We start from the raw sequence: 24106 nt of genomic DNA, 5'->3' as shown, positions 1-24106 counted from the left end.
GGACATCTCAATTGTCTCAATTTTTTTAATTGCTCACATATAGTTTGTAATTAGAGAGAATTATGTTCAAAATACAACAAGATACTGCATGTAAATACTCATCTAAATTTAAATATTAGTTCCTCACAATATTTATTTACAACAGCAACAACAACATCAATAACAATAATAATAATAATAATAATTCATGCCCTTTGTGAATTGTACATTAATATTGGCTATTAACAAAAACCGAGCGGGCACCGTGTCCATAGGGTCTGAATCTCCTCGATGCTCGATATGCCCCACGCCACACGGCACACCTATCCCACTCACATCTGTTATTAACGCCTTATTATATTCATAAAAGCCTCTGTCATCGCCCTCTTCGAAGCTTTCCCCACTTTTATAATATTCCCATTTAGTCCTCTTTCTCATTTTCAAATCCTCAAATCTGCTTCTGCTGCCACCCTCCTCTTTCAATAACGCTTTCATTATTATATTTTAATACTGCCACGCCATTTAACCCATGTCCCAAAGGCCATCTTTCTTCATTACTATCCAAAACGTCATCTTCTTTAACCTCTTTTCTTCATCCGACACGCACCGCAGTTACTTGCATGAAACCAAGAGTTTCTTGAATTTGATGCTAGAGTTTTGATATTGACCGCATAACTCGTTGAGTGGGATTCCATCATAGAGCCCTGAGGATAAGCTTACTGTAGCATTCCCTCCCTTGCTTTCGTACTGCTCCTGAATTATATGATCCCCTCCCTCACACTGAATCTGCGCGTCACGGTTATATTACGCCGCACTCTTCTCCTGTTGTTTTTCCTTCTCTTTCTCTCTTTCTCTGTCTTTTTAACTTCGCAGTTTCTGGCTTTTTCCTCACTCTGTAAATGTGATGTAGCCCTGTTTTACTGTACCAATTTTCTTTTTGATGGGGAAGAAGGGAGGTACCTCCTGGTTGACCGCTGTGAAAAGGGCATTTAGATCTCCAACCAAAGACACTGACAAAAGGAACCAGGAAGAAGACGAAGACAAGGCAACTAATTCGCTGCGACTCCGCTTCGATTTCCCGTTTTTTCCCCATCATCCGTCTGTGTTCCTGTCAAGTAACATTGATTACCTGAATTCTTTTTGCAGAAGAGAGAAAAACGACGATGGATTTTCAGAAAAGCAGCGAATCAGGAGGCAGCGGTGAGTATCCAGCAGACCCCAACCAAGCAGTACCCCGATTCGGCTGCTGCGACCACTGCTGATCGTGTGCCTGTGCCGACGGCGACGACATCGGTGACAGATCAGAACAATGCGCTTGCCGTGGCGGTGGCGAGGGCTGAAGCGGCCATGGTCACCGCCCAGGCGGCGGTGGAAGCGGCTAGACTGAGGGGGCCTTCGAATCAAGCTAGGGAGCACCATGCTGCTACGGCGATTCAAACAGCTTTCAGAGGATACCTTGTAAGTGTATCTGCCAGATCTAAGTTCACACATAAAATCCCCCATATGTTTGATTAATTGACTGTGAGGAGAATAGAAACAGAAGTTAACTTACAGATTTCTTGCACTTTGAAGGCAAGGAGGGCACTTCGAGCGCTGAAGGGGTTGGTAAAATTGCAAGCTTTGGTGAGGGGTCATAATGTTCGGAAGCAGGCAAAAATGACCCTTCGGTGCATGCAGGCTCTGGTTCGAGTACAAGCCAGAGTGCTTGACCAGCGCTTGAGGTTCTCGCACGAGACCAGTAGTAGAAAATCCACATTCAGTGACACCAACAGCGTCTCGCGGTATCTTCTGGACATTTCAGATAGGAGATCGATGGTAAGTGAAGTAGAGTGAGCCTTTGCATTTCCTTTTGGAATGGGCGATTATAAAATGGGTAAAAAGTAAGGACTAAAAAGTAACTTTTCTGTTTCTTCACAACTTGTTAATCAAACAACAGTTTCAGCACTGTTCATTGATGTAAATAGAATCCGTCTGAGTTGGGTTTTCTTGGTGACAGTCAAGAGAAGGAAGCAGTGTTGCAGATGACTGGGATGAACGCCCGCACACAGTTGAGGAAGTTAAAGCCATGTTTACGTGATTACGTTGCTTTTCAAAACCTTCTGTGATTTTTTTTCCCGTTTTCATTTTCTGACGTTCCTGAGCTGATAATTGGTTACATTTTGGATAACAATGTCGCAGCTTTCGAGGAGTGGTTGGAACTCGTCGATTGGGAATGAAGATGAGCTGGAAGAGAGACCGAAATGGCTGGACCGGTGGATGGCTTCAAAGCCATGGGAGACCAGAGGAAGAGCTTCGACTGATCAAAGAGACACCATTAAAACTGTAGAAATTGACACTTCTCAGCCTTTCTCATTTCTGGGAGCCAACTACAGAAGATCACATCCAAATTATCAATATAACCCACACCAACCGCAAAGGCATTCAGTGGCTTCCCCACTCCACAGGAGCCACCAAAATAGTTCTCTTCATCAATCCCCTGCAACCCCATCTCCTGTAAAATCAAGGCCTATCCAAGTCCGGTCTGCTAGCCCTCGTGTTGGCAGGGAAGATAGAACCTACCATACGTCTCAAACCCCAAGTTTGAGGTCCAATTACCATTATTCTGGAAGCCTGTACCAAAATGGAAGGGCTGGAACAAGCATCAGTGGTGGGGGTGCATTGCCTAATTACATGGCGGCAACTGAGTCTGCAAAGGCTCGAGTTCGGTCTCAAAGCGCGCCTAGGCAGAGGCCATCGACGCCGGAGAGGGACAGAGCAGGATCAGTAGCAAAGAAGAGGCTTTCATTCCTAAATGCTCCAGATCCTTGCGGTGTTGCAATGGGTTATGGAAATTATGGACATAACTTGAGAAGTCCAAGCTTCAAGAGTGTGAGTGCTTCACATTTTGGGCTGGAACAGCAGTCCAACTATTCTTCTTGCTACACTGAGAGTCTGGGTGGGGAGATTTCTCCATCTTCAACAGGTGATCTTAGAAGGTGGTTGAGATGATTAGAAGCGAAACTCTAATAACAATTTAATACTTGGGAGAGATCCGCAGGTTCTGTCATCATCTGAGACTAAATCTTTTCAAGGGACTATTGCTTAATAAAAGATTTTGATGCTCGAGTCACATTTCATTAACCCGCTCAACCTAAATTATTTAGGGGTGGCCTGAATTAGATGTAGGAGCAGCAAGTTCTTGCTTGCTAGTTGCTGGGGAGAAGCTGAGAATTATTTGATTGTGTTTATCATTCTTTCCAATCAATTCGATGGATTGTCCTGTGAAAATAACTCTAATGTTGAGCTTCTTGGATATTTTAGGGATAATTTCAGTTAAGGATCAGATAATTAATTTTAAGTGAGTCCTAATTTTTTGAAATTTTTGTTCAATCCAAAGGAGGAAAATTAAAAGAATTTTGACAGTGAAAAATCACAATACTCTTTATTTATTATGCAAAATTATAATTATTAATTTTTTTTACTCTACCTATTGATTTATGAATGTAAGTTGTAAATTACATGAGTTGACATGAAAATAATTATATGAAATTAATATTAGTTTTTCAATCATAATTAACAGTATTAATTGTTAAATGACTAACTTTATTTGTTAATTGACTAAAATCAGTTATAAATTACTAAATTAACAAGTAAAGTTAATAAATTAGCAATTAATGTTACTGATTGTTTTACAAATGAATATAATTTATAAGTGATATTAGTAAATTAACAAGTGCGGCAAAAAATTAATAATTAATAATTTTATATAACAAGTAAAGAGTATTTTGATATTTTTATTATTAAAATTTTTTTAACTTTTCTCCTTTGAGCTAAATTAAAATTTTAAAAATTTTTTGGAGTCACTTAAAATTAAATCTTTGTGGTGGTTGTTAACTGAAATTCTCTCTATCTTCTCCCTCCTTTTTTTGATCTACTCTCTTTGAGTATGTGCCAATAATTGTTTTTGTTTTATTGTTTTGAAAACCATTATTTTGTGAAATATGTTATGAGGAAAAAAATAATAAAAACATGTTTTTTTTTTTGCATTCTCCTTTATTTTTTAGAATAATAATCTCAAAATACTTAAAAAAAATTTCATTCTTCTATTCTCTAAAATAATATTTTATTTTTTAAAAAATATTTTTTAAAAACACATTATCAAATATTTTCTTTTTATTTTAGAGAATACAAAACTGTTCTCAAAATAAAATGTCAAACAAGCCAATTTTTCCTTGTGGTGATCAAACCGGATTAGCAAAATGTCCTTGCTTAGAGATAATTGATTGCGTGGATAAGAAACTTCTTTTGGGTCTGAAAAATGCCAATTTATCCATCCATCCTCAAGGGAAATCACTCACCAAAATCTTTTATCCATTTGGAGCATTGAAAATAATTCACTGCTATGTTGTGTCTTCAAATTTATAAGCTACAAAGAGTAATTTTTTGCTTTAAATTAAATTCCATGCAATGTGGCCTGGAGTCTAGTTGTGAGAAAACGAGGAAGTATGCGTGAAAGATAACAAGGGAAGAAAGTAATGGCATGGAGCAGTACATTTATAAGGACGTTGCATCGTTTGGTGATATAAACCTTTACGAGAAACAAGTTATGAAAACTCAAATTTAACAATTAAGAAAGTTAGTATCAAAAGTATTTAAATTTTTATTTTGGGAAACATAATATTTAATCCCTGATGTTCTAGTTAATTTGGCCATGAATTTTATATTTTTTTTAGTATAGAATTGGTTCATAAAATTGTGATCAACTTACTATTGTGAATTGTGAAATATTATCACATTGGCAACACGCAGTGACCACATCGGCAATATATTATCTCTAGGGGCCTCCACCAAAGTTAATCATAATTCTAATTAAGTACTATTTTCTTAGTGACAAAATTACATGAATCTTGATCAGTGTTGACTATTACTTTATGAATCAAAACCCTATGTTTTCCCTTTTATTATTCTTTTGGAAATATTCTTTAAAAAAATCTTATAACAAGTTTTAAAAACCTAGTAACATTTTTTCTTTAATGAAAAATATTGCCAAAAAAAGTTTGAGATGCATATTATTAAATATAACCTAGAGCTAGTTTGTTTAATATTAAAAATAAGTGAATTTTAGATAATTTAGAGATTTTATCAAAAGAGATTTATAAAAAGAAGGCATTATTTTATATTTAATTACAATAATTAAAAAGTAATTATTAGTTAGTTACTTAAAATTTTATGATATCTTTCTTAATTTTTATTTTATAAAAATAATTTATTATTATATTATTTTAAAATTTTATGAATTTTTTGCGTATCCTATCTCTTTGAAGTACTTTCTCTTATTCATCATGTTAGATTATTTTTAGAAGATACTCAAAGTAGCTTCTTAAAATAAGTAAAAATATATTTTTTTTATATTCTAATTATTTTTAAAAATTTAAACAAACATCATAAAAACTTATAAAATAAATTTTTAAAAATAAATAATTTCTTTATGAAATAAGCTGAAACAAACAAGACCTTAATAGCATTGCACAAAATCTAAACTATATATATAATATTTTTGTAAATTTTATATTTAATATTAATAATCAAATATCATCAATCATCATAAATTTTTTGTAGGAAGCTAGTGTTTTATGAATAGCGACGGATTTGATTAATATAACTCGTTTGTATTATACATTTTTTCTATTAATTCTAAAAATACTTATTTTATTAGTAATTATAGTTTGTCATATCAATCGACTCCATGTTTGTAGGATCACGTAATTTGATGTCTAGAAAACATTCCTCAAATCAAGCAGTCAACCATATAACAGACACTCTTGCAATTCGACTTTAAATTTTAGCATGTGATATACTTTTTTTTTATCTTATATATTAATCATGTTATTTTTTTTAAAAAAAGTAGAGCATTAATCAAGGGCTAGTTATTTTAGGGACAATGTTTTCATTTTCTACGGAGAAGAGCTAAGTTAAAGAGGTAAAATTTTGGGGGAAAAAGAGTAGAGCGTTAAAGAGTTTATTTTTAAACCACTCTTATTTGCAACTTTAGCAAGATTTTAAAACTAGTTTAATGATTTAAATATGTCTTTTAATTTCAATGAGGTAGTGAGAATTGCCTTGTGCCTCTCATCATGGTCATCAGGCCGGCATGGGAGGAACACAATATCAGTGTGTAAAAGTTGGCAGATTTATTGCAACATTACATGAGAGCTGGAGTTGGATTTGGGGGGTGATGCAATGAATTCGAGTAGTGTTCTCTTCCATGAATCAGGAACCTCAAAAAGGAAAAGGAAAAGCATCTTTTTATGATAAAAAGAGGAATATTTGTTGGATGCTAAAAGGATCTCTACCAAGTTTGTCTTCTCACTGATCGATCCATGAGTTGTACTTCACTTACTGTATAGTGAATAGTACATCCCACATGGAAAAATGACATTTTCATTATTCCATTACATAACATAAATTGAGTGTTGCGTACTTTAACTCAAACTCTATCATCATCATTTGACTCCAGTTTACATTTAAATGTTCATAATTCATAACATAAGTTTTTCCAATTTTTTTAAATCATATTTTTTTATTTAAACAAATCACCACTTTTTGAAATTTCTTTTTCATTCATATTCGCTACAATTAAAACTATATTTTGCCAAGGTTATAGATGTAATTTTCATTTATGATTATTTTTGGATTGAGACGGTTATCGTAAAGAGATTTAATTTTTGACGTCACTTTATATATATATATATATATATATATATAAAACAGAAGAAGGCAAGGAAACTACCAGCCTTCATCAACCTTTCAACAAATTCTTCATTTTAATAGCTTAACCGCATTGTCTGGCTCTGGGGCCCAAATTCCTTACCCGTCCATTTGCTCATCCTCAAAATGAGATTTGCATTGTCTAAATCTAATTCGAACGATTTTGATTCAATTTTTTATTTTAACCATTTAGTTAAAGCTTCGTTTAAAAAAATTGATCGTTAGAAAAATATTTGATAATTTATTCATATTAAAATGTAAGAATAAATACAAGAAAATAGGAAGCATTTAATTTTAACAATTTAAATTCAAGTTGACTAATTCATGCGGAGCTTGTTTTAGTACTCATAATATAAATGAACACTGAGAGTTCATTGCCTCTGAATTATTTAGATCTAATATGGATAGTCCAGGTTTACAGCCTTTTATTTTTATTTTCTTAAAAATTATTTTAATGAATACATAGTTTAAAATAAAAACAATGCCTTAATTGTCAGTTTTCAAGAAAAAAATTTGCAAAACCCCATTGAAAAACTATAAATTTAGACAATGAAAATTAAATATAAACGACCTAGAAGTGATGAAGTCCTCATCTGGTTCCTAATCCATGTTCATATCTTGTATGAGCATTAAATCCACTATCATGGAAAGTTTCGCATATAATTAGTATCACTATACCTTTTTTTTTTCCCAGCAATATAGTTAGAACTTAGGATCTCTTTGGCACAATGGAATAATTTTTTATGGAATAGAATAAAAATGAGAATGCAAATGCCAATGGGAATGAAAATGGGGTTGTGATTAAAAAGTATGTTTGATATGATGGTGTAAAGATTATACACTTCTTATTGTATAAATATAATAATTATGTTAACATACTAAAATATCCCTTTCAAATGAAACCATCACCAACTTCCTCCTCCTGCTGTAATCTCTGATCTTTCTCATAAAAAAAAACTTCCAAAAACCAAATCATATTTTATAGTAAACTACTGAAAGCAAAAATTTGTTTGTTTGTTTGTTTGTTTTTTAACAAGTTGTAGGAAAACTTGAGTGCCATGTTAGGGACAAACTCACGAACTTAGCATGATTGACAAAAGGCATTGCAATAGAATGTGATGATACAGTTGTGATGTACACTATTACAAAATAAGCTTATAGGAGTACTTTTTTTTTTTGTCTTAAAGAGATCTTCACATATCAAATGCTTTAGAATATATAGAGCGCTCCTATATATATGCGATACAGGAGTGCTTTTCAAAAAATACTTGTATATATAAAGAATAAAATACATTTTTAGATGCACATACGATAGCACTCTTGAAATGAGCGCTCCCGTATGTCTATTCTACAGGAGCGCTCATTTAAAGAGCGCTCCCATAGATTGTATTTATTTTTTTAAAATATATTTTTTAAAATTTCTCCCTTTATGTCTTTTTAACAATGACTAATCACAATATTAAAAACTAATTCAGAAATAATATTAATATAAAAATTTATATATAAGGAAAGAACTTAAAATTAAAAAAAAATTTAATTTCCTAACTAGCTAGTTTAATTTCTAACAAGCCTAACAAATGCAACTATTAGTATTTTTTTAACATTAAAATTTAACTTCCTATCACAAACAGTCAATAATATATTCTGACCACTCTTCAACTAAATCTTCTATTTGCTTCATAATAAAATGTGAAAATCTTGCTCCAACAAAATACCACACAAGATATGAAAGTAATATATAAGTAATTAACATTATATTAACTTAATTTCAAAGCCTGTGACTTACCATTTTAGGAATGATTAACATTAAAAATTTTGTAGTATAATGTAACTAAAAGTCATCAAACAATATTAAAATTTATTTTTAATTTATCTATTATCTTAATATAATTATAGTTTCAAACACAGAATACTAATATAAGCACAATAAAATATTTAACAAATACAATAAAAAATTAAAGAAGAGTTTTCTCTCTTAAATTTCAATCTTATATTCTTCAATAATCACTACATTCAATATAATAAGAATAATATAATGTCTTAGTAAAATTAACTATAATAACAAATTACTATTATCACACTTAACTTCTATTGTTATTATCATAGCAAAATTAATATATAAGTGTGTGTTTAAATTCAAGTTGAGTAATTCATGCGGAACCAATTTCGGTGCTCATAATACAAATAAACATTGAGAATTCATTATCTTTAAATTGTTTAGATCTAATCTGAATGGTTCAGATTTACAATTTTTTACTTTTATTTTTTAAAAAATTATTTCAATGAATACAAAATTTAAAATAAAAACAATCCCTTAATTGTCAATCTTCAAAAAAAATTATTACAAAACCCATTGAAAAACAATAAATCTAGATCATGAAAATTAAATATGAATGATCTAGAAGTGATGAAGTGCTCATCTGGTTCCTAATTCATATTCATATCCCGTATGAGCATTAAATCCATTATCATGGAAAGTTTTACATATAATTAATATCACTATAACTTTTATTTTTGTGTGCCAACATTATAGTTAGAACTTAGGATCTCTTTGGAGCAATGGAATAATTTTTATGAAATAGAAATACAAATGAGAATGCAAATGCCAATGGGAATGAAAATGGAGTTGAGATTAAAAAGTATGTTTGGCATGATGGTGTAAAGATTATACAATTCTTATTGTATAAATATAATAATTATATTAAAATACTAAAATACCCCTTTCAAATGAAACCATCACCTACCTCCTCCTCCTGCAATCTCTGATCTTTCTCATAAAAAAAAAATTCCAAAAACCAAATCATAATATATAGTAAAACTCGGAAAGCAAAAATTTCTTTTTTAACAAGTTATAGGAGAACTTGAGTGCCATGTTAGGGACAAACTTCATGAACTTAACGTGATTGACAAAAGGCATTGCGACAGAATGCGATGACATAGCTGTGATGTAGAATAAGTTTTGACCTGGCAAAGTGGAAAGAAATGATCCCTACAAAAATAAAAAAAAACTTTTAATGGTGATACAAAAATTATTATCAAAGGCTTACTTTTGACAGTGACAATTAAAAGTCACTATTAAAAGTAGATATCGCTGTTAAAAGTAAAGATTTAGCAACATGTTACAGTCAAAGGTCTCTTTTAGTGACAACCTTTAATTGTTGTTGCTAAAAATCACCTTTACAGTAATAAACAGTTGTCGTCAAAAATATTTTCATAAAAAAATAATTAAAAATTTTAAAATAATTTATGTAATTACTTTTAATGGCTACAAACAGTCACCGCCAAATGTATTTTCACAAAAATAATTCACGTAATTACTGTTACCACCAGAGATATTTTCATAAAAAAATTAAGAGATTAAAAATAATTTATGTAATTACTTTTCATGGTGACAAATTGTCGCTGCAAAAAAAAATTCATAAAAAATAAATTAAAAATAATTTATATAATTACTTTTTAATTATTTTCATAAAAAATAATTAAAAAATTAAAAATGATTTGTGTAATTATTTTTAGAGGTGGCATTTTGTCACCGCCAAAAATATTTTTATAAAAAATAAATAATAAATAAAATAATTTATATAATTACTTTTTTCAATCACAATTTGTCAACACCAAAAGTATTTTTATAAAAAATAATTAAAAATGTAAAAATATTTTTATAACAATTAAATTGCACAAGTACTTTTAGTGATAAAATTTGTTGCCACTAAAGATATTTATATATAAAATGAGAAATAAATAATATTAGAATGTTAAAGTTATACATAAATACTTAATTACTTACATACATATACATAAATAGCATTAAAATGTTAAAGTTGTATAGATATTATAAGATTTAAATGGCATTACAGATTACTTGACATATTCCGCACTTAATATTTTGCTTGGTATAAAAATAGTATCTACCCCATTTGCTAAACTCTACTTTTTACTACCACAGGATTATTTAAATAAGATGCTCCATATTTAATGGTTATTTAAAATAAGCAAAAAAATTAAATAGGTGGAGAATACTTAATGGTTTTTTGAACTATGTATGAAATTATGTATAAACTTATTAAATTTTTTTATTTTAAATTATAAATTTATTGAAAAGTATTCTCTATTATTTTTAAATTGACTCTGTTAAAGAGTCTTAAATAAAAATTCAAACTAATTTAAATTGAGTCAAAATAAAATTTCTTTTATTTTGATTATGATATATCTACTTAGATTTTTAATTTGGAGTTTTTTTTTTGTTTAGAATCTACTTTTAGTTTATTACATTGTCCACACATTTTCTATCTCAAAGATAATAAAAAATAATTGTTTAAGATGACTACTAACAAAATTTATATGATTGAAATAATTTTTTATTGAAATAATTTTTAAGATATTAAAATATTATAGATAAAATTTATTTTTAATAAAAGAAGGGGAAGCATGTAATTTGGAAGAAGATAAAAGTTTAATAACTTATTTATAAATTTTTGAGAAAAATATGGGGAAAAAGTAAAAGATATTAAACATGAACTAATATAATACATACTTATAAATAAATTATATACTTAATTATTTTCATTTGAAAAATAAAAATAAAATTTAAAAATTGGTAAAAATGTTTATAAGAAAATTATTTAATATTTAAAATTTATTTCATTTTAAGTTCATTTGCCTAACAAAAATAATATTTTATTAAAAAAAATAATGCGCACACACACTCAAAAATTATTTTAACATATTAATGAATGAAAATAAAATATAATATATATGTATATATTTTTAATAATATACTATTTGATATATGTGCCTGTAGTTAGGTAATATATATTTAATTTTGCATATAATAACTCTTGATATATTTCAGTTCAACTGACAAAAAAAGAAAACTTAAGACTTGGGAGGTGGAGGTTAAGGGTTCACATCCTAGCTTGATTATATTTTACAATAAATATGTGATATAACACATGATGGCGACATGGCGTGATGTGGCACATACATGATAAGGTGATGTGGCACGTTTTATAGCATGAGAAGGCACACACGTGGTAAGTGATGTGGCACAAAATGTCAATTGATGTGGCATGAGATAATTCTTTTATCTTATTAAAAAAATGACTTTTGGCAACGAAAAACAGTCACCACTAAAGATTGTTAGCAATGACTTTTCGCTGCCAAAGTAAAGAAGTTATATTTTTGATAGCGACTATGTTTGTCGCCATCAGAAAATATTAACACCCAGATTTTTGGTGGTGAAAAGCTGTTGCTAAAAATTTTCAACAGTGACTTTTAAATTCGCTGCCAAAACTCTGTTTTTTTTTGGTATAGTGGATCTAGGAAGTACCTCAATCCAAACTTGACAAGGAATCATGAACTCAACTCAGATCGGGTAAATCTAAACTAGATCTGGTTTGTTGACATGGGTGAGAAGACAAGATCTGGTAGAGTCACCGGAATTGGGAGTTGCAGTTCACCGACCATCGACATGCAACTCTTGAGGGAGCAATACATGCTTTTGATCAATTGATGGAGAAGGTGAAGAAGGTGAGGTGGGGACGAATGATGGAAAGAAGAGAGGAGAGAAGGGTATTTGTTGTCAACATAAATTTTAAGCAATGACATTTTGGATTGAAAAATTTATCCCCAAGAAAATGAACCCATTCCCATGATCGGTCAATGGAATGCTACTCCTTCCTATCAAGCAAAGGAATGAGCCAGTTTCACTTTCATTCTTATTTCATTCCAGTCTATTCCACAGTTTCAAACATGGTGGATGCAAAATTTTGTCGTGACGTTTTGTGAATTTATATTATTTTTTGATACAGCATGAGTTTATATTTATATCCTAAACCTAATGGAAGCAAAGTTCTTGTTAACCCCGCTCAATTAAGGCTATTGTTTGTATAATCAGGCCGGGGTCTGGGCCCGAGTCAAGAAACAAGTCCGACAAGAAAGAAAATATAGAATACGGGAGCCCAATGTAAAACTAAGATCCACCAGGATCTGCGTAACGGTTATATAATATACATACAGATGAATTATTTTGAAAACTGTGATTGTTAATGCAAGTGGCAAAATTAAAAAAAAAGGATGATGTCACATTCTTGTAAGGATTATATACTGCGTTATTAGGTCTAATTTTCTTGGCAGCCAATAAAAAGGTTTAATTTCTATATACCTGAACTTAGTTTGTTGATTTGATTTAGTCATAAATTTAACTTGTGTAGAGGAAATATATAGATACAGACGACACTTCTCAAAATATTTTACATTTGATGAAACACAACGTCAAACCTTGAAAGACTACAAATTTATTCCAAACGATCAAGTTGCACATTATTAATGTTGTGGCTGGAGGCGGCCGAATGGAATGCAGGAATACAACGTTGACTAAAGTTAAATTTTAAAAAATCATTCTTGTTTTCATTCTGGTGTGTCTTTTCTTTGTTGGAAACTAAGATGAAAAAGTTTTTGAGTGCTTGTTTCTTGCTATTCTGTGTTCTTCATGATGTGTTATTCGAAGCATTTGAACGTCTGCTGCAACTTTTAGTGTATTCTCTTAAAGTCCTCGCACAGACAACACTTCATATATAATAGTTGGAAAATTGTAGAGAGGATGATTCAAAAGATTGTAATAAATATTCAAAATCTGATACGCAAAATTATTGGTAAGTAATATAATCTGAACGAAATCAGGAAATGGGGCAGAAAGCTTAGAACCTAAATTTGACTGAATGACCAGGTCATCGGAACTAATCAAAGTAAAAGGATATTACCTTTAAGAAATATTTAATGAAGGGTTTAAATTAAAACGAAATAGGAAATACGAGGATTTTAAATAAATGAAGAGCACAAATATTTTTTTTAAATTTTTTACTTGTAAATATTCTGCCTAATCGATCGAACCCGAGAACTCGAAAGGGGGGGAGGTTTAAATAATTTTATGTTTCTATTTGTTATCAACCACTTGTAGGTAGCGTAAATGGGAGTTTAACTTTTGCTAACTACTCCCTTCGGACTTATTAGCTACTTTTATATTAAAAAATTAGTTTAGCATTAAATTTTTTTTATGAATTTTGAAAACTACCTTCAATATAAAAAAAACACGAAAGGAATGGGTTGAGTAGTTTGACTGATATTTTGAAATGGAATTTTAGTTAAATTTGGACAAGGCTTAGGTTTTTAGCCTTTAATACCAAATATTCTCTCGAAACCAGAATATAATTAAGTTGTTATTAACTAACTTACACTAAAAAAATTGGTAAATATTTTCATTTTCTAAATTATTCACATATTTTCATTTATTCCATTGAGTGGAATATTTAAGCTATCCTCATTAATTACATTAACATAATTAAAGCAAGGGTATAAATGTCAAAAAATATAAAATTTATCTAATGATTTATATTTCGGACCAAGAGATACGTCTAAGAAATGACTTACATTATGATTTAAAGTAAATACTTTCTCTAATCCAAAATCTAAGCTCATTTTAAGATTAATCTACATATTAATAAAATTATTATTTTCATTAAGATATATATATTTTTTGTTCTAGTTGAAGTTTATGATGAGTGAGAAGGTCATAAATTCATAAACATGAGAATCCATAGAGAAATTGAAAATTTTCCTTACAAGTACTAAAATACTTATACTTTGAATTAAGATTAGCTTGAAAAAAATGTTTATATTTTGGATGGAAAGAAGTATACTTTTATCCTATTAAATTAAGATAATTGGATTTAATGTGTTAATAATATTAATGATGAGTTTGTTATGGAATAAAGTATTTATAAAAAAATTATATATCTTAATTTAATTAGAAATAAACATTTTAAGTATGTTTGGCTAAATACTTAAGTTTTGCGTATATTATAAATAAGATTGAGGAAATATTAACCTTGCTAATCAGGATGATCATACTCTTATCGTTGTGGAGAATAAGTTCGAAGTTGGAGTAAAAAGCAAAAATATTCCGAAACTTTTTTGAGATTGGCGTATGGTATTTTAAATTTTTTATTTTTAGAACAAAGCCGCCGTCCCAATTTTTTTTAAAAAAGAATGCAATAATACCTCGACTTTGACCCAAACAAGCGTTTTACCGTCAACTCTCTTAAGTTGACTCATAATTTTTCACGTGTCACTCTTCTATTCCTCCTCCTCGTTCTTCTTCACTGTCTTCTTCGACTTCACCGGTGAGCCTGCAGTGTTCCATGAACTGAGAGAATTCCACCAAGAGATGCAGGGGAGGGAGGTAGCAGGAGAAGTCCACTAGGTAGGCCGATCTGGGTCGGGTGACGAATATGTGAGGGGTGGATCCGAAAACCTGCAGGAAAGTAGAGATGGCGATGACGGTGACCAGGTTGTACTGGATGTGTTGCGCATATATAGACACACACACACACACACAAGGAAATTGTTGTGTTCTTTACTGAAATTTATATTATATATATAATCGCGAAACAGAATTTAGATTCATAAAACTATCATAAAGAAGATTCGCAAAACGGTGCGCAGAGTGTACGTTAACAACAGAATTAGAACCAGAACAGTTAATTAGTCTAAGCTCTCTTATTCTTTGTTCATAGAGGACGGCCAAGTGCTTAATTATTAGGTGGGAAAGGCATGAACGAAAAAATTATTATCAGGCGATGGAGCCAGAGGCGGTAAAGCCGCCCTGGATGGAGGCTTCAGTACGATGACCCTTGAAGGTGCCAATGCCGCTATGCTCAATCTTGCGGCCGAGGGACTGAGGAGCAGAGTTCTGGTGGTGGTCCCTAGATACCGATGCTGATATTTCAAGATGTTCCAATAGTTCATACGCTAAAGTCGACGACGCAGAAGAAGAAGAAGAATGAGGTGGAATAAGATAATAGTGACACGTGTACAACTCTGGTTCAATCTGAGAGTTAACAGTCAAATGGTTGTTTGAGTTAATGACAGGATATTATTGTACTCTTTTCAAAAGTTTCACTTTCAGAATGACGGCATTCTAAGAAAAAATTTAAAAAGCCAGTCGCCTTTCGTGAAAAAAATTTAAGGTATTTTTTATCCTTTAATTTTTAAAAATTCATGTTTATTTGCCTTGTACAACTTTTTACCATCATTAGTTCATCTTTTCCCTGTAAAATGATATTTATGACTTAAGAAATTAAATTATTAACTGTTACATTTATGAAAATTGAAAAATAAATTATAAATATTAACTTAAACATGCAATTATAAACTGGGAGCATTTACAATCTATCTAAAATTTTCATTTAAAAATGAAATATTTTATCTGTAATTGAATTCTAAGAATTTAAGATTAATTTAATCTATATTTTTAATTTATCCTCAAAAAAATTTACTAAGAATATAAGTTTAATTAATTGAAATTTCAGATATTTTCCTTTTTTTTTCATCCCAACTTTTATAAATTGGTCCAACCCATCTGCAATATCTTTTTCTAGGCAACAGCCCTAACTCTAAGCTTTCAAAGAAGACATCATAATTTAAAAAAATTACATAATTTAAGAAATAGGAGAATATAGGGGAATTTCAAACAATTTACATAATTTAAGAAAAGTAGTTAATCATAATAATTATGTCTAAAGTTGAAGAGTTTGGACTAAAATACCTTTGTAATTAATATTTATTTTTCCGTACTAATTCAATGATACTGTTCATTTGTGAGGGATTATTCATGAAAATATAATTAATTAACACCTCTTAAACTTGGTAATATTGCTTATAATAAAAAAAACTAGAAACATAGAGTAATTTCTCTTATATTTAAAAACAGGGTAGTATGCATTATCAAATTAAACCAATAAAAATACATTATAAAAAAATTCATTCACGCAAGCTTTAACCATCCTCTTCCTGCAGACCCGCACTTCGTCTGCATTTTATAACGCTCAACGCTTCTGCCGCTCGCTTACTTATGAGTTATGACTTTGCCTGGCGACTCCGTGTGAACGGGCTGGCTTTGATTCTTCATATATATATATATATATATATGCTATAATGCTCATGCATACCTAACAACGAGTGGTAAAATGTTGTTGGAACGCCATTTTCTGATAATCTATGATTTGACGAGTTAGTTAAGTGACAAGGACGTTTATGTTTGAAGTCAAACTTCAACGCGCCCTATAAATTATAATTTCTCCCGCGTCCAAAAGCTCGCACCTCTAAAATTTATAAATATACACATTATCTCGGAGATAAAACTCGTCCAGAGAAGTCAGACAGTTTGTCTTGTATTTTGAATATGGATATTGAAGGATACCACGGCCTCTAGACTCTGGTCGAGGTCCTGATTTATCCCAAAAAAAAAAAAAAACACTTGTCCAGAGAACAAGGTTTACAATCAAGCTTCATCCAACCATGAAAGTGCTTAAATCATCCGTTCTCACCATCTTCTTCATGGTTTTCATGAACGGGACCTTCTCGTCACCTCCAGATGACCCCATCAAGTGCACTTCCGGCAACACAAACTGCACCATCACAAATGCCTACGGCGCCTTCATCGACCGGAGCACTTGCCGAGCATCCCGAGTACTGTACCCAACCACCGAGCAAGAGCTCATTTCCATGGTGGCTAAGGCGTCAAAATCAAACACCAAAGTGAAAGCAGCCACCAGACATTCCCACAGCATCCCCAAGCTTGCTTGCCCTGGAGGCCAAAATGGGATCATCATAAGCACCAAAAAGCTCAACCACGTCGTGAATGTTGATGTGGAGAGCAGAAGGATGACGGTAGAGAGTGGCGTCCTTCTGAGAGACCTGATCGATGAGGCGGCGAGGAATGGGTTGGCTCTGCCGCAGACACCGTACTGGTGGGGACTGACGGTGGCAGGACTGTTGGCGACGGGGGCTCATGGGAGCTCGCTGTGGGGAAAGGGAGGCGCGGTTCATGAGTATGTGGTGTCGATGAGGATTGTGACGCCTGCGACGGCTGAAGAAGGGTATGCCAAGGTGAGGAGCCTATCCGAGTCTGACGAAGAACTGGACGCAGCCAAGGTTTCCCTTGGGGTTCTTGGGGTTGTTTCTCAGGTATGTCATTGTTGGCCTTCATTCCAATAGATAATATAATATAAAAGAGAGAATGATACCAAGTTATAAGCTAGGATTTGATTAAACTAGATTAGTCCGGTCACCAGGGGTTATTCAAATTGATTTCCAATTGGTAACCAAATTCAAATGTGAGTATGTCCTAAAGTTATGAGAATGCGCCACTGATTCGATTTTGCTTTTCCTAGACAGTTTCAGGCTGAAAAAGACAAGGGAAAAAACATAGTAGTTTTGACTTCCTGTAATTGGTGCTTCGAATTTGCAGGTAACCTTACAGTTAGAACTGTTGTTTAAACGAGCGCTAACGTACGTGATGAAGAATGATTCAGATTTGGGAGAGGAAGTGATTAGATTTGGGAAAGAGCACGAGTTCGGTGATGTCACGTGGTTTCCTGCACAAAAGAAGGCAGTGTACAGAGTTGACGATCGAGTTTCCATTGACGAGTCTGGAAATGGTGTCTATGACTCCCTGGGATTTCGTTCCACTCCCTCTGCTCAGTTAGCTGATACCAGAGCCACAGGTTAATAACGTACCTTCTCATTTTCCTCCAAATTTGTGTCTGGCCTGCATGATCATTGGGTTTCACCATACCTGGGCTCCGGCCACTAATTCCAAGACCCGATCTGACTTGGGGAGAACATGGATACGATACCTGATAATGAGGCCTGGCTTATCTCTTCGGGTTGGACCCACTTCAAATTGGCCCAAACTCGGCCGAAAGAGAAAGGGGAAGGCAGATCAACCCAGGATTGAGTTTCGTGCTCGTTCTTACAATGAGAACTGAATCATTTAAATTAAAAAATTTAAATTATTTAAATTTAAAATATTATTATATTATTATATATTATATTTATTAAAATAAAGTTTATAAAAATTATAAAATAATTTTAATAAGTTTTTTGTTTTTAATCTGATTTAGATTTAATTTAACGGGTTTAATTTAATATTAAAATTTTTATAATTAATGTAAATTGATTATTCAGATTTATTTTGCACAGTTTAGGACAATACAGAAAGCGTTTAAATAATCAATATACATTAATTATAAAAATTTTAATATTAAATTAGACTCTTAAATTAAATCTAAACTAGATTAAAAATAAAAAACTTATTAATGTTATTTTATAATTTTTGTAAATTTTTATTTTAATAAATATATTATATAATAATATATTAAATCTGGACCGCAGATGTCATCTCAAGGATCAGCATATGGTGCTCATCTTAAAACGAGCATGGAAACCGGTCCCACCCAACCCATCACTTATTAACTAAATGGGGGAAAAAAAAGAGACTCTGAAGTTAGAAGGGAAGGGGAATCAGTTTCAATATTCATCACCCCGATGAGCACCTAAAGCTGATTCCCAGCAGAATCTGAGACTTGAGACTATGAAGATAGAAGAGGCGGCCAGGTGAGGAGACAAGCTAGTTTTCATTGATAACAAGCGAGGTGAGGCACTAGCCAACGACGGAGAGGGAGAGGAGTCGAGCCACGACCGCATGTTTATATATATATATATATATGAAACGACAAGGTTGGATCTTGGATCGGCCTCTTTTGTTCTAAAGGCCTGAGGGTTCAATTCAAAACTCTGTTTGATTTGGTCAGCTAGTTCATCCATTCGGGTCTTCTTTTTCTTTTTATAATGCGCGTTTCAATATAGTATGTCAGAGTTGATATTTTTATATTTATCATATAGGTAAAGGATTACAACTTTAGCATTTAGAGTTGATATGAAACACATAATTATTTTCCAGAAACTCAACTGACGAGAAGTTGAATTTTCTATGACAGAGGAACGTCAAGAAGCAACGAGGGACGCTAATGGAAAATGCCTTGATGCACAGTCAGCGACTAGGACGGCTGAGACATCTGCTTTTGGTTTGACTAACAACGGTACTTGTTCTGTTTTCTCATTTTCTGCTTGCGCATTTCAACAAACACCTTATGAACACTCCTTTCTCTTCATATATAGTTTTTATCCTTCATACATAGTTGATTATTGAACCAACATTATGAACACCTTATGCATAAATAGGTTCACTCTTTACTGGGTACCCCGTGATTGGACAGAACAATCGCATGCAATCATCTGGATCGTGCCTAGATAGCAAAGAAGACGCATTGGCCACCATATGCTCCTGGGATACTAGACTCCAACTTTTGTTCTTTTACGAAACAGCCTTCAGCATCAACTTATCTAATATTTCAAGCTTCGTTAAAGATGTGGAGAAGTTAGTTGAATTACAGCCACAAGCACTGTGTGGGATAGAGCTCAACGGTGGCATCCTCCTGCGATATATCAAAGCTTCAAGTGCTTACTTGGGAAGAACAGAGGATGCTCTGGATTTTGCTTTCGCATACTACAGAAGCAAAGTCCGGTTGACTCCCAGGCTTTTTGAGGACATTTTTGAGGAGATTGAACAGATAGGGTTGTTCAAATATGGAGGGTTGCCTCATTGGGGAAAGAATAGGAATGTAGCATTCAAGGAAGTGATCAAGAAGTATCCAAATGCTGACAAGTTTTTAAGTGTGAAAAGAAAGTACGATCCACAAGGGATTTTCTCTAACGAGTGGGCTGATCAGGTTCTGGGGTTAAAAGACGGCGTAATGAAATTGAAAGATGGGTGTGCTCTTGAAGGCTTGTGCATATGCTCAGAAGATCGTCATTGTGCTCCAACCAAGAAATATTATTGCAGGCCGGGCAAGGTTTATAAGGAAGCTAGGGTCTGTGCTTTCGAAGGCTGAGACTGATACGATGGAAAGCTTTCATGGAAGAATGCTTCAAATAAAAGAGCTTTTCAAAACCTGATGTTTCGTTTTTGAGATATTTCCGATCATCCTTTGTTGTGGAATAATGCAATGTGGCCATGTTTTTTTTTTTTTGACTGAAAAAAAAATGAAAACAATTTTTAAACGTAGGAATCGAAACGTGCCGCTAATTCTTCCATTTCAATTTTATCAAGCTCATTATCCAAGCATTTTGTCCTAAAAAAAAAAAATTATCCAAGCAGGCCTCGTTAATCTGTCCAGAAAAAAAAAGGTAATTAACATGTGGCCATGTTAATTCAATAAGAAAACTGTAGTCTGTAGATTGATTCTCTGTGACTTGTAATGTGAATAAATTGATACAAATGCGTGTACAGCGACTCATATAGGCATAAAAAGGCAATTAAGGATTTATGATGTCTTACCTTTCGAAGATGTTGTATAATGCTGTTGAAGTCTCTGAAGAGTCCAGAAACACTGCCCTCGACCAGGAATACGTGGATGGGAGTGAGACCGGAAGGAGTATACGCAAAAGTGGTGTAGCAGACTAGCAGTACTTGCCTTGTTGTTTTTTTTTTTAAAATTTTCTGGACAGAGTAACGAGGCCTGCTTGGATAAGTTTTTTTTTTTTTTAAGGGCAAAATGCTTGGATAATGCTTCGATTTCCACATTTAAAAATTGTATTCATTATTTTAAAAAAAACTGATTTAAATAACTATTTTGTGTTTAAATAAATTTTAAAACTACTCTCAAATTTCATTTTTAAAATAAATGAATGAAAATATTTTAAAATTATTTCTATTTTGTATTTTTAAAACAAACTTTATTTGCTTATTGAAAACTACAATTATTAATTCTCACTAGCACTGTTTATTGTCACTCGCCAACGTTGACGTTATTGCTAGCGACCGCCAATGGTCATTACCAATTTCCATCGGTGGCTGCTCCCATTGATCACCGTTGTTGCCGCCATCTACCGTCATGATCTGCCACCACCCGGCTAGCTAAACATGTTATTAATTGTTTGGGACTCAATGCCATTGACTACCAGTATCAACCATTGTTGGTGATCACCATTAATTAATCGTCTTGTCATCGTCGACCACTGCCAACAATAACAAATCAAGAGGGGGCCAAGGAAGTGCTCGCACTCCATACATCAAATGCTCTTTTATTTGAAAAAATATTTTTTTCTCACAAAAAAGTATTAAAAAAAAATTTGTAGCCACCATTTTATATCTTGTTTACAATTTAGCGCCCAACTCAGTAAATTCTAAATTCATCCTTGACTGTGACGGATTTACTAGCCAGGGTAGACACATGTTGTGAGAGAGGGGGAGCAAGCCCTGCCCCTACATGGCAGAAGAAGTTGAGAGAGAGAGTCATGAAGGAGGAAAAGAAGAGTGAGCATGTTTGTGAGACAATCAGAGAGAGAAAGGAAGGAAGCAATAAGGTTCAGAATCTGGTTACTATTGGGAGGATTTAAAAAAAAAATTATTATTTTATTGATTTGGCAAAATTGCAGATATTATAAACAATACATTGTCATATAATTTCAATAAAGTTTATGTTGAGTTATCCATCTTTAGTGAATCAGACCCATATATAAGCCCAATTAAAAAAATGAGATTTTGTTATAATTATGAGAAATGTTTGAATTTAATATGTAAGTTTCTTAGGTCCTCAAATCTAATTTTCTCCCTTTTTAGTTTTAACTTTTGAATTAGGAAGGGAACTGTATCCCACATGTTCCCATTTTATGTTCTTGTAGAGCTTGCTTAATAGTGGGTAGATCTCTCAATTTTTTGTTACAAATGGAAGTTTGGAACTTGCTCTCTCATTTTCCTCTATTCTCTTCCTCTTTGCGTGTTATTTGCTGTGAATATCACTACTTTGACCTGTAAAATATAACCACAAGGTGAGATAATAATTTCAATAACAGAATAATTTTCTATTGTCGACTATCACATTCAATTATAAGATAGCAATTAATATAGATAAACACAACATATAACATATGTTTTACTTTAAATCACACCAACATATCATTTTGTCTCTTTTACAACTTTACACACCACAACTCACCACTTTTCACCATATATCTAACATATAGCATGATTATTACCAATCGAATTTTCAAATCACCCTAACTCAAAATCATAGGCTTGTTTTAGACCAATATACACTCTTATCTACTTTGAGCTCACATTTAAAAGTAGAATCACTCGGCTAAAAAGTATTCTATCTCACTTTCAGATTAAGGAGTCTAAATCTCCAACACCGCACCTTAGGAGGTACTAAGGAGATGATTTTTAACACCGTATCTTGAAAGGGACTAAGGAGATATGATTTTTCAACACCATACCTCATTGGGTACTAGGGACAATAATGCTATTTGGTCTTTCTCTACATCTCCTTTGGGTGAACTCTCACCTTTATGATTATGCTTTCTAAACCAATCATAGATTCCCATTCATATTAGCATATGTATCCACAACACAGCACAACACACACACACACACACACACACACACACACACACACACATGTATGAAATCACATGTTTTTACTTGTTTATTTGATCAAAGTCTTTTTTTATGTAACATTCACATAATACTATGAAACATACTTAGTTTAAAACCAATTTCAATTACATGTTTTTACTCGTTTATTTGATCAAAACCCTTTTTTATGTAACATTCACATAATACCATAAAACATGCTTAGTTTAAACTAATTTCATGCGTTATAGCACATACTTTTACACCCTTATAATAAATAGTCAAACAAAAAAAATTATTTGACTATCTTAACCCTTTTGTCATAAGAAAGGTTACCTGTGATGTAGGTTTAATTACCAATAAAATCTCTACAAGCTTCATCCTACAACTTATTCACGGAGTATGCAAATCTATACATAATTGGCATTATTAGTCAATTAATTCAACTAATCAAAAATACTTATTTACTACTCAATGCTACAATTAGCTGTTCTTTCACTTTTGCTTATCTATTCAAAGTTAGTGATTACTCGATTATCACTTTATATCACTTCAAATGATCTCATTCTAATTTTACACCATTTCCACCCCAAACTTTCATTGAATTAGGACCAAATTAATTTTGCAGGTTCAAAGCTCTATCATTCAACTCTAAATCAGTTACAAAGCTCTAATTTAACTTTCGAGAACCTTTTTATTATTATAGGGTAAGAAACAAACTCCTTAAATTTCATCGATTCAATTTTTTTATAACTCATACAAAAAGAAATTGTAATAGAATAAGAGGTAAGGGTTGTATAAAGCTTACTAGATAAGTTATTAATCAGAAGTACCTTCTAATACTTCAAAATCCTTTACCCTAGCCAACCTTTGCTTCTTCTCTTCTTCCTTTATGCGTTTCTCTTCTTTCCTCTCTACCCTCACTAGCTAATCCATGACTTTTAAAGTCATTTTCTGGTACATGCACTTTGGCGCAGGCATCATTAGCTACGACGTATGGTACAATGAGGAGAATCTTCACTGCGCGCACAAGCTTTGCTCCAAAACGTGATTCTTTCACCTGTA

At 32.4% G+C, this 24106-nt stretch overlaps 2 protein-coding genes across 4 annotated transcripts; both read left to right on the top strand.

Moving 5' to 3' along the window:
- The first annotated feature begins 421 nt into the window (after window positions 1-421).
- On the top strand, window positions 422-3316 carry LOC129291579 (protein IQ-DOMAIN 17-like). 2 transcript variants are annotated; one of them, XM_054929033.1, is made up of 5 exons: window positions 422-1024; window positions 1126-1437; window positions 1552-1794; window positions 1976-2026; window positions 2158-3316. In XM_054929033.1, exons 1-5 carry the CDS (start codon window positions 920-922, stop codon window positions 2965-2967), a joined length of 1521 nt encoding a protein of 506 aa, XP_054785008.1. In that variant the 5' UTR covers window positions 422-919; the 3' UTR covers window positions 2968-3316. The 2 variants fall into 2 exon arrangements, with proteins under 2 accessions (XP_054785008.1, XP_054785007.1); XM_054929032.1 differs by having other exon boundaries at window positions 1976-2035.
- Window positions 3317-16920: 13604 nt separating this feature from the next.
- On the top strand, window positions 16921-20696 carry LOC129289773 (probable L-gulonolactone oxidase 6). 2 transcript variants are annotated; one of them, XM_054926529.1, is made up of 4 exons: window positions 16921-17751; window positions 18035-18290; window positions 19566-19667; window positions 19810-20696. In XM_054926529.1, the coding sequence occupies exons 1-4, from the start codon at window positions 17083-17085 to the stop codon at window positions 20517-20519; spliced, it is 1737 nt and encodes a 578-aa protein (XP_054782504.1). In that variant the 5' UTR covers window positions 16921-17082; the 3' UTR covers window positions 20520-20696. The 2 variants fall into 2 exon arrangements, with proteins under 2 accessions (XP_054782504.1, XP_054782505.1); XM_054926530.1 differs by lacking the exons at window positions 16921-17751; window positions 18035-18290 and adding an exon at window positions 19013-19305.
- The last annotated feature ends 3410 nt before the right edge of the window (window positions 20697-24106 follow it).

Source organism: Prosopis cineraria, unplaced genomic scaffold (assembly GCF_029017545.1).
Source record: "Prosopis cineraria cultivar Desert tree isolate PC_DT_omini unplaced genomic scaffold, ASM2901754v1 PC13, whole genome shotgun sequence".
In the NCBI taxonomy this organism is placed as follows: Eukaryota; Viridiplantae; Streptophyta; class Magnoliopsida; order Fabales; family Fabaceae; genus Prosopis; species Prosopis cineraria.
This window is presented reverse-complemented; position numbering and strand designations above follow the sequence as displayed.

Coding starts and splice junctions, on each gene's coding strand:
- LOC129291579 (XM_054929032.1), top strand. CDS start 920: ATGGGGAAGAAGGGAGGTACCTCCTGGTTGACCGCTGTGAAAAGGGCA. Junction 1,025..1,125: donor AGGAAGAAGACGAAGACAAG/GCAACTAATTCG, acceptor TTCTTTTTGCAG/AAGAGAGAAAAACGACGATG. Junction 2,036..2,157: donor GCCCGCACACAGTTGAGGAA/GTTAAAGCCATG, acceptor ACAATGTCGCAG/CTTTCGAGGAGTGGTTGGAA.
- LOC129289773 (XM_054926529.1), top strand. CDS start 17,083: ATGAAAGTGCTTAAATCATCCGTTCTCACCATCTTCTTCATGGTTTTC. Junction 18,291..19,565: donor AGCTGATACCAGAGCCACAG/GTTAATAACGTA, acceptor TTTCTATGACAG/AGGAACGTCAAGAAGCAACG. Junction 19,668..19,809: donor TTTTGGTTTGACTAACAACG/GTACTTGTTCTG, acceptor ATGCATAAATAG/GTTCACTCTTTACTGGGTAC.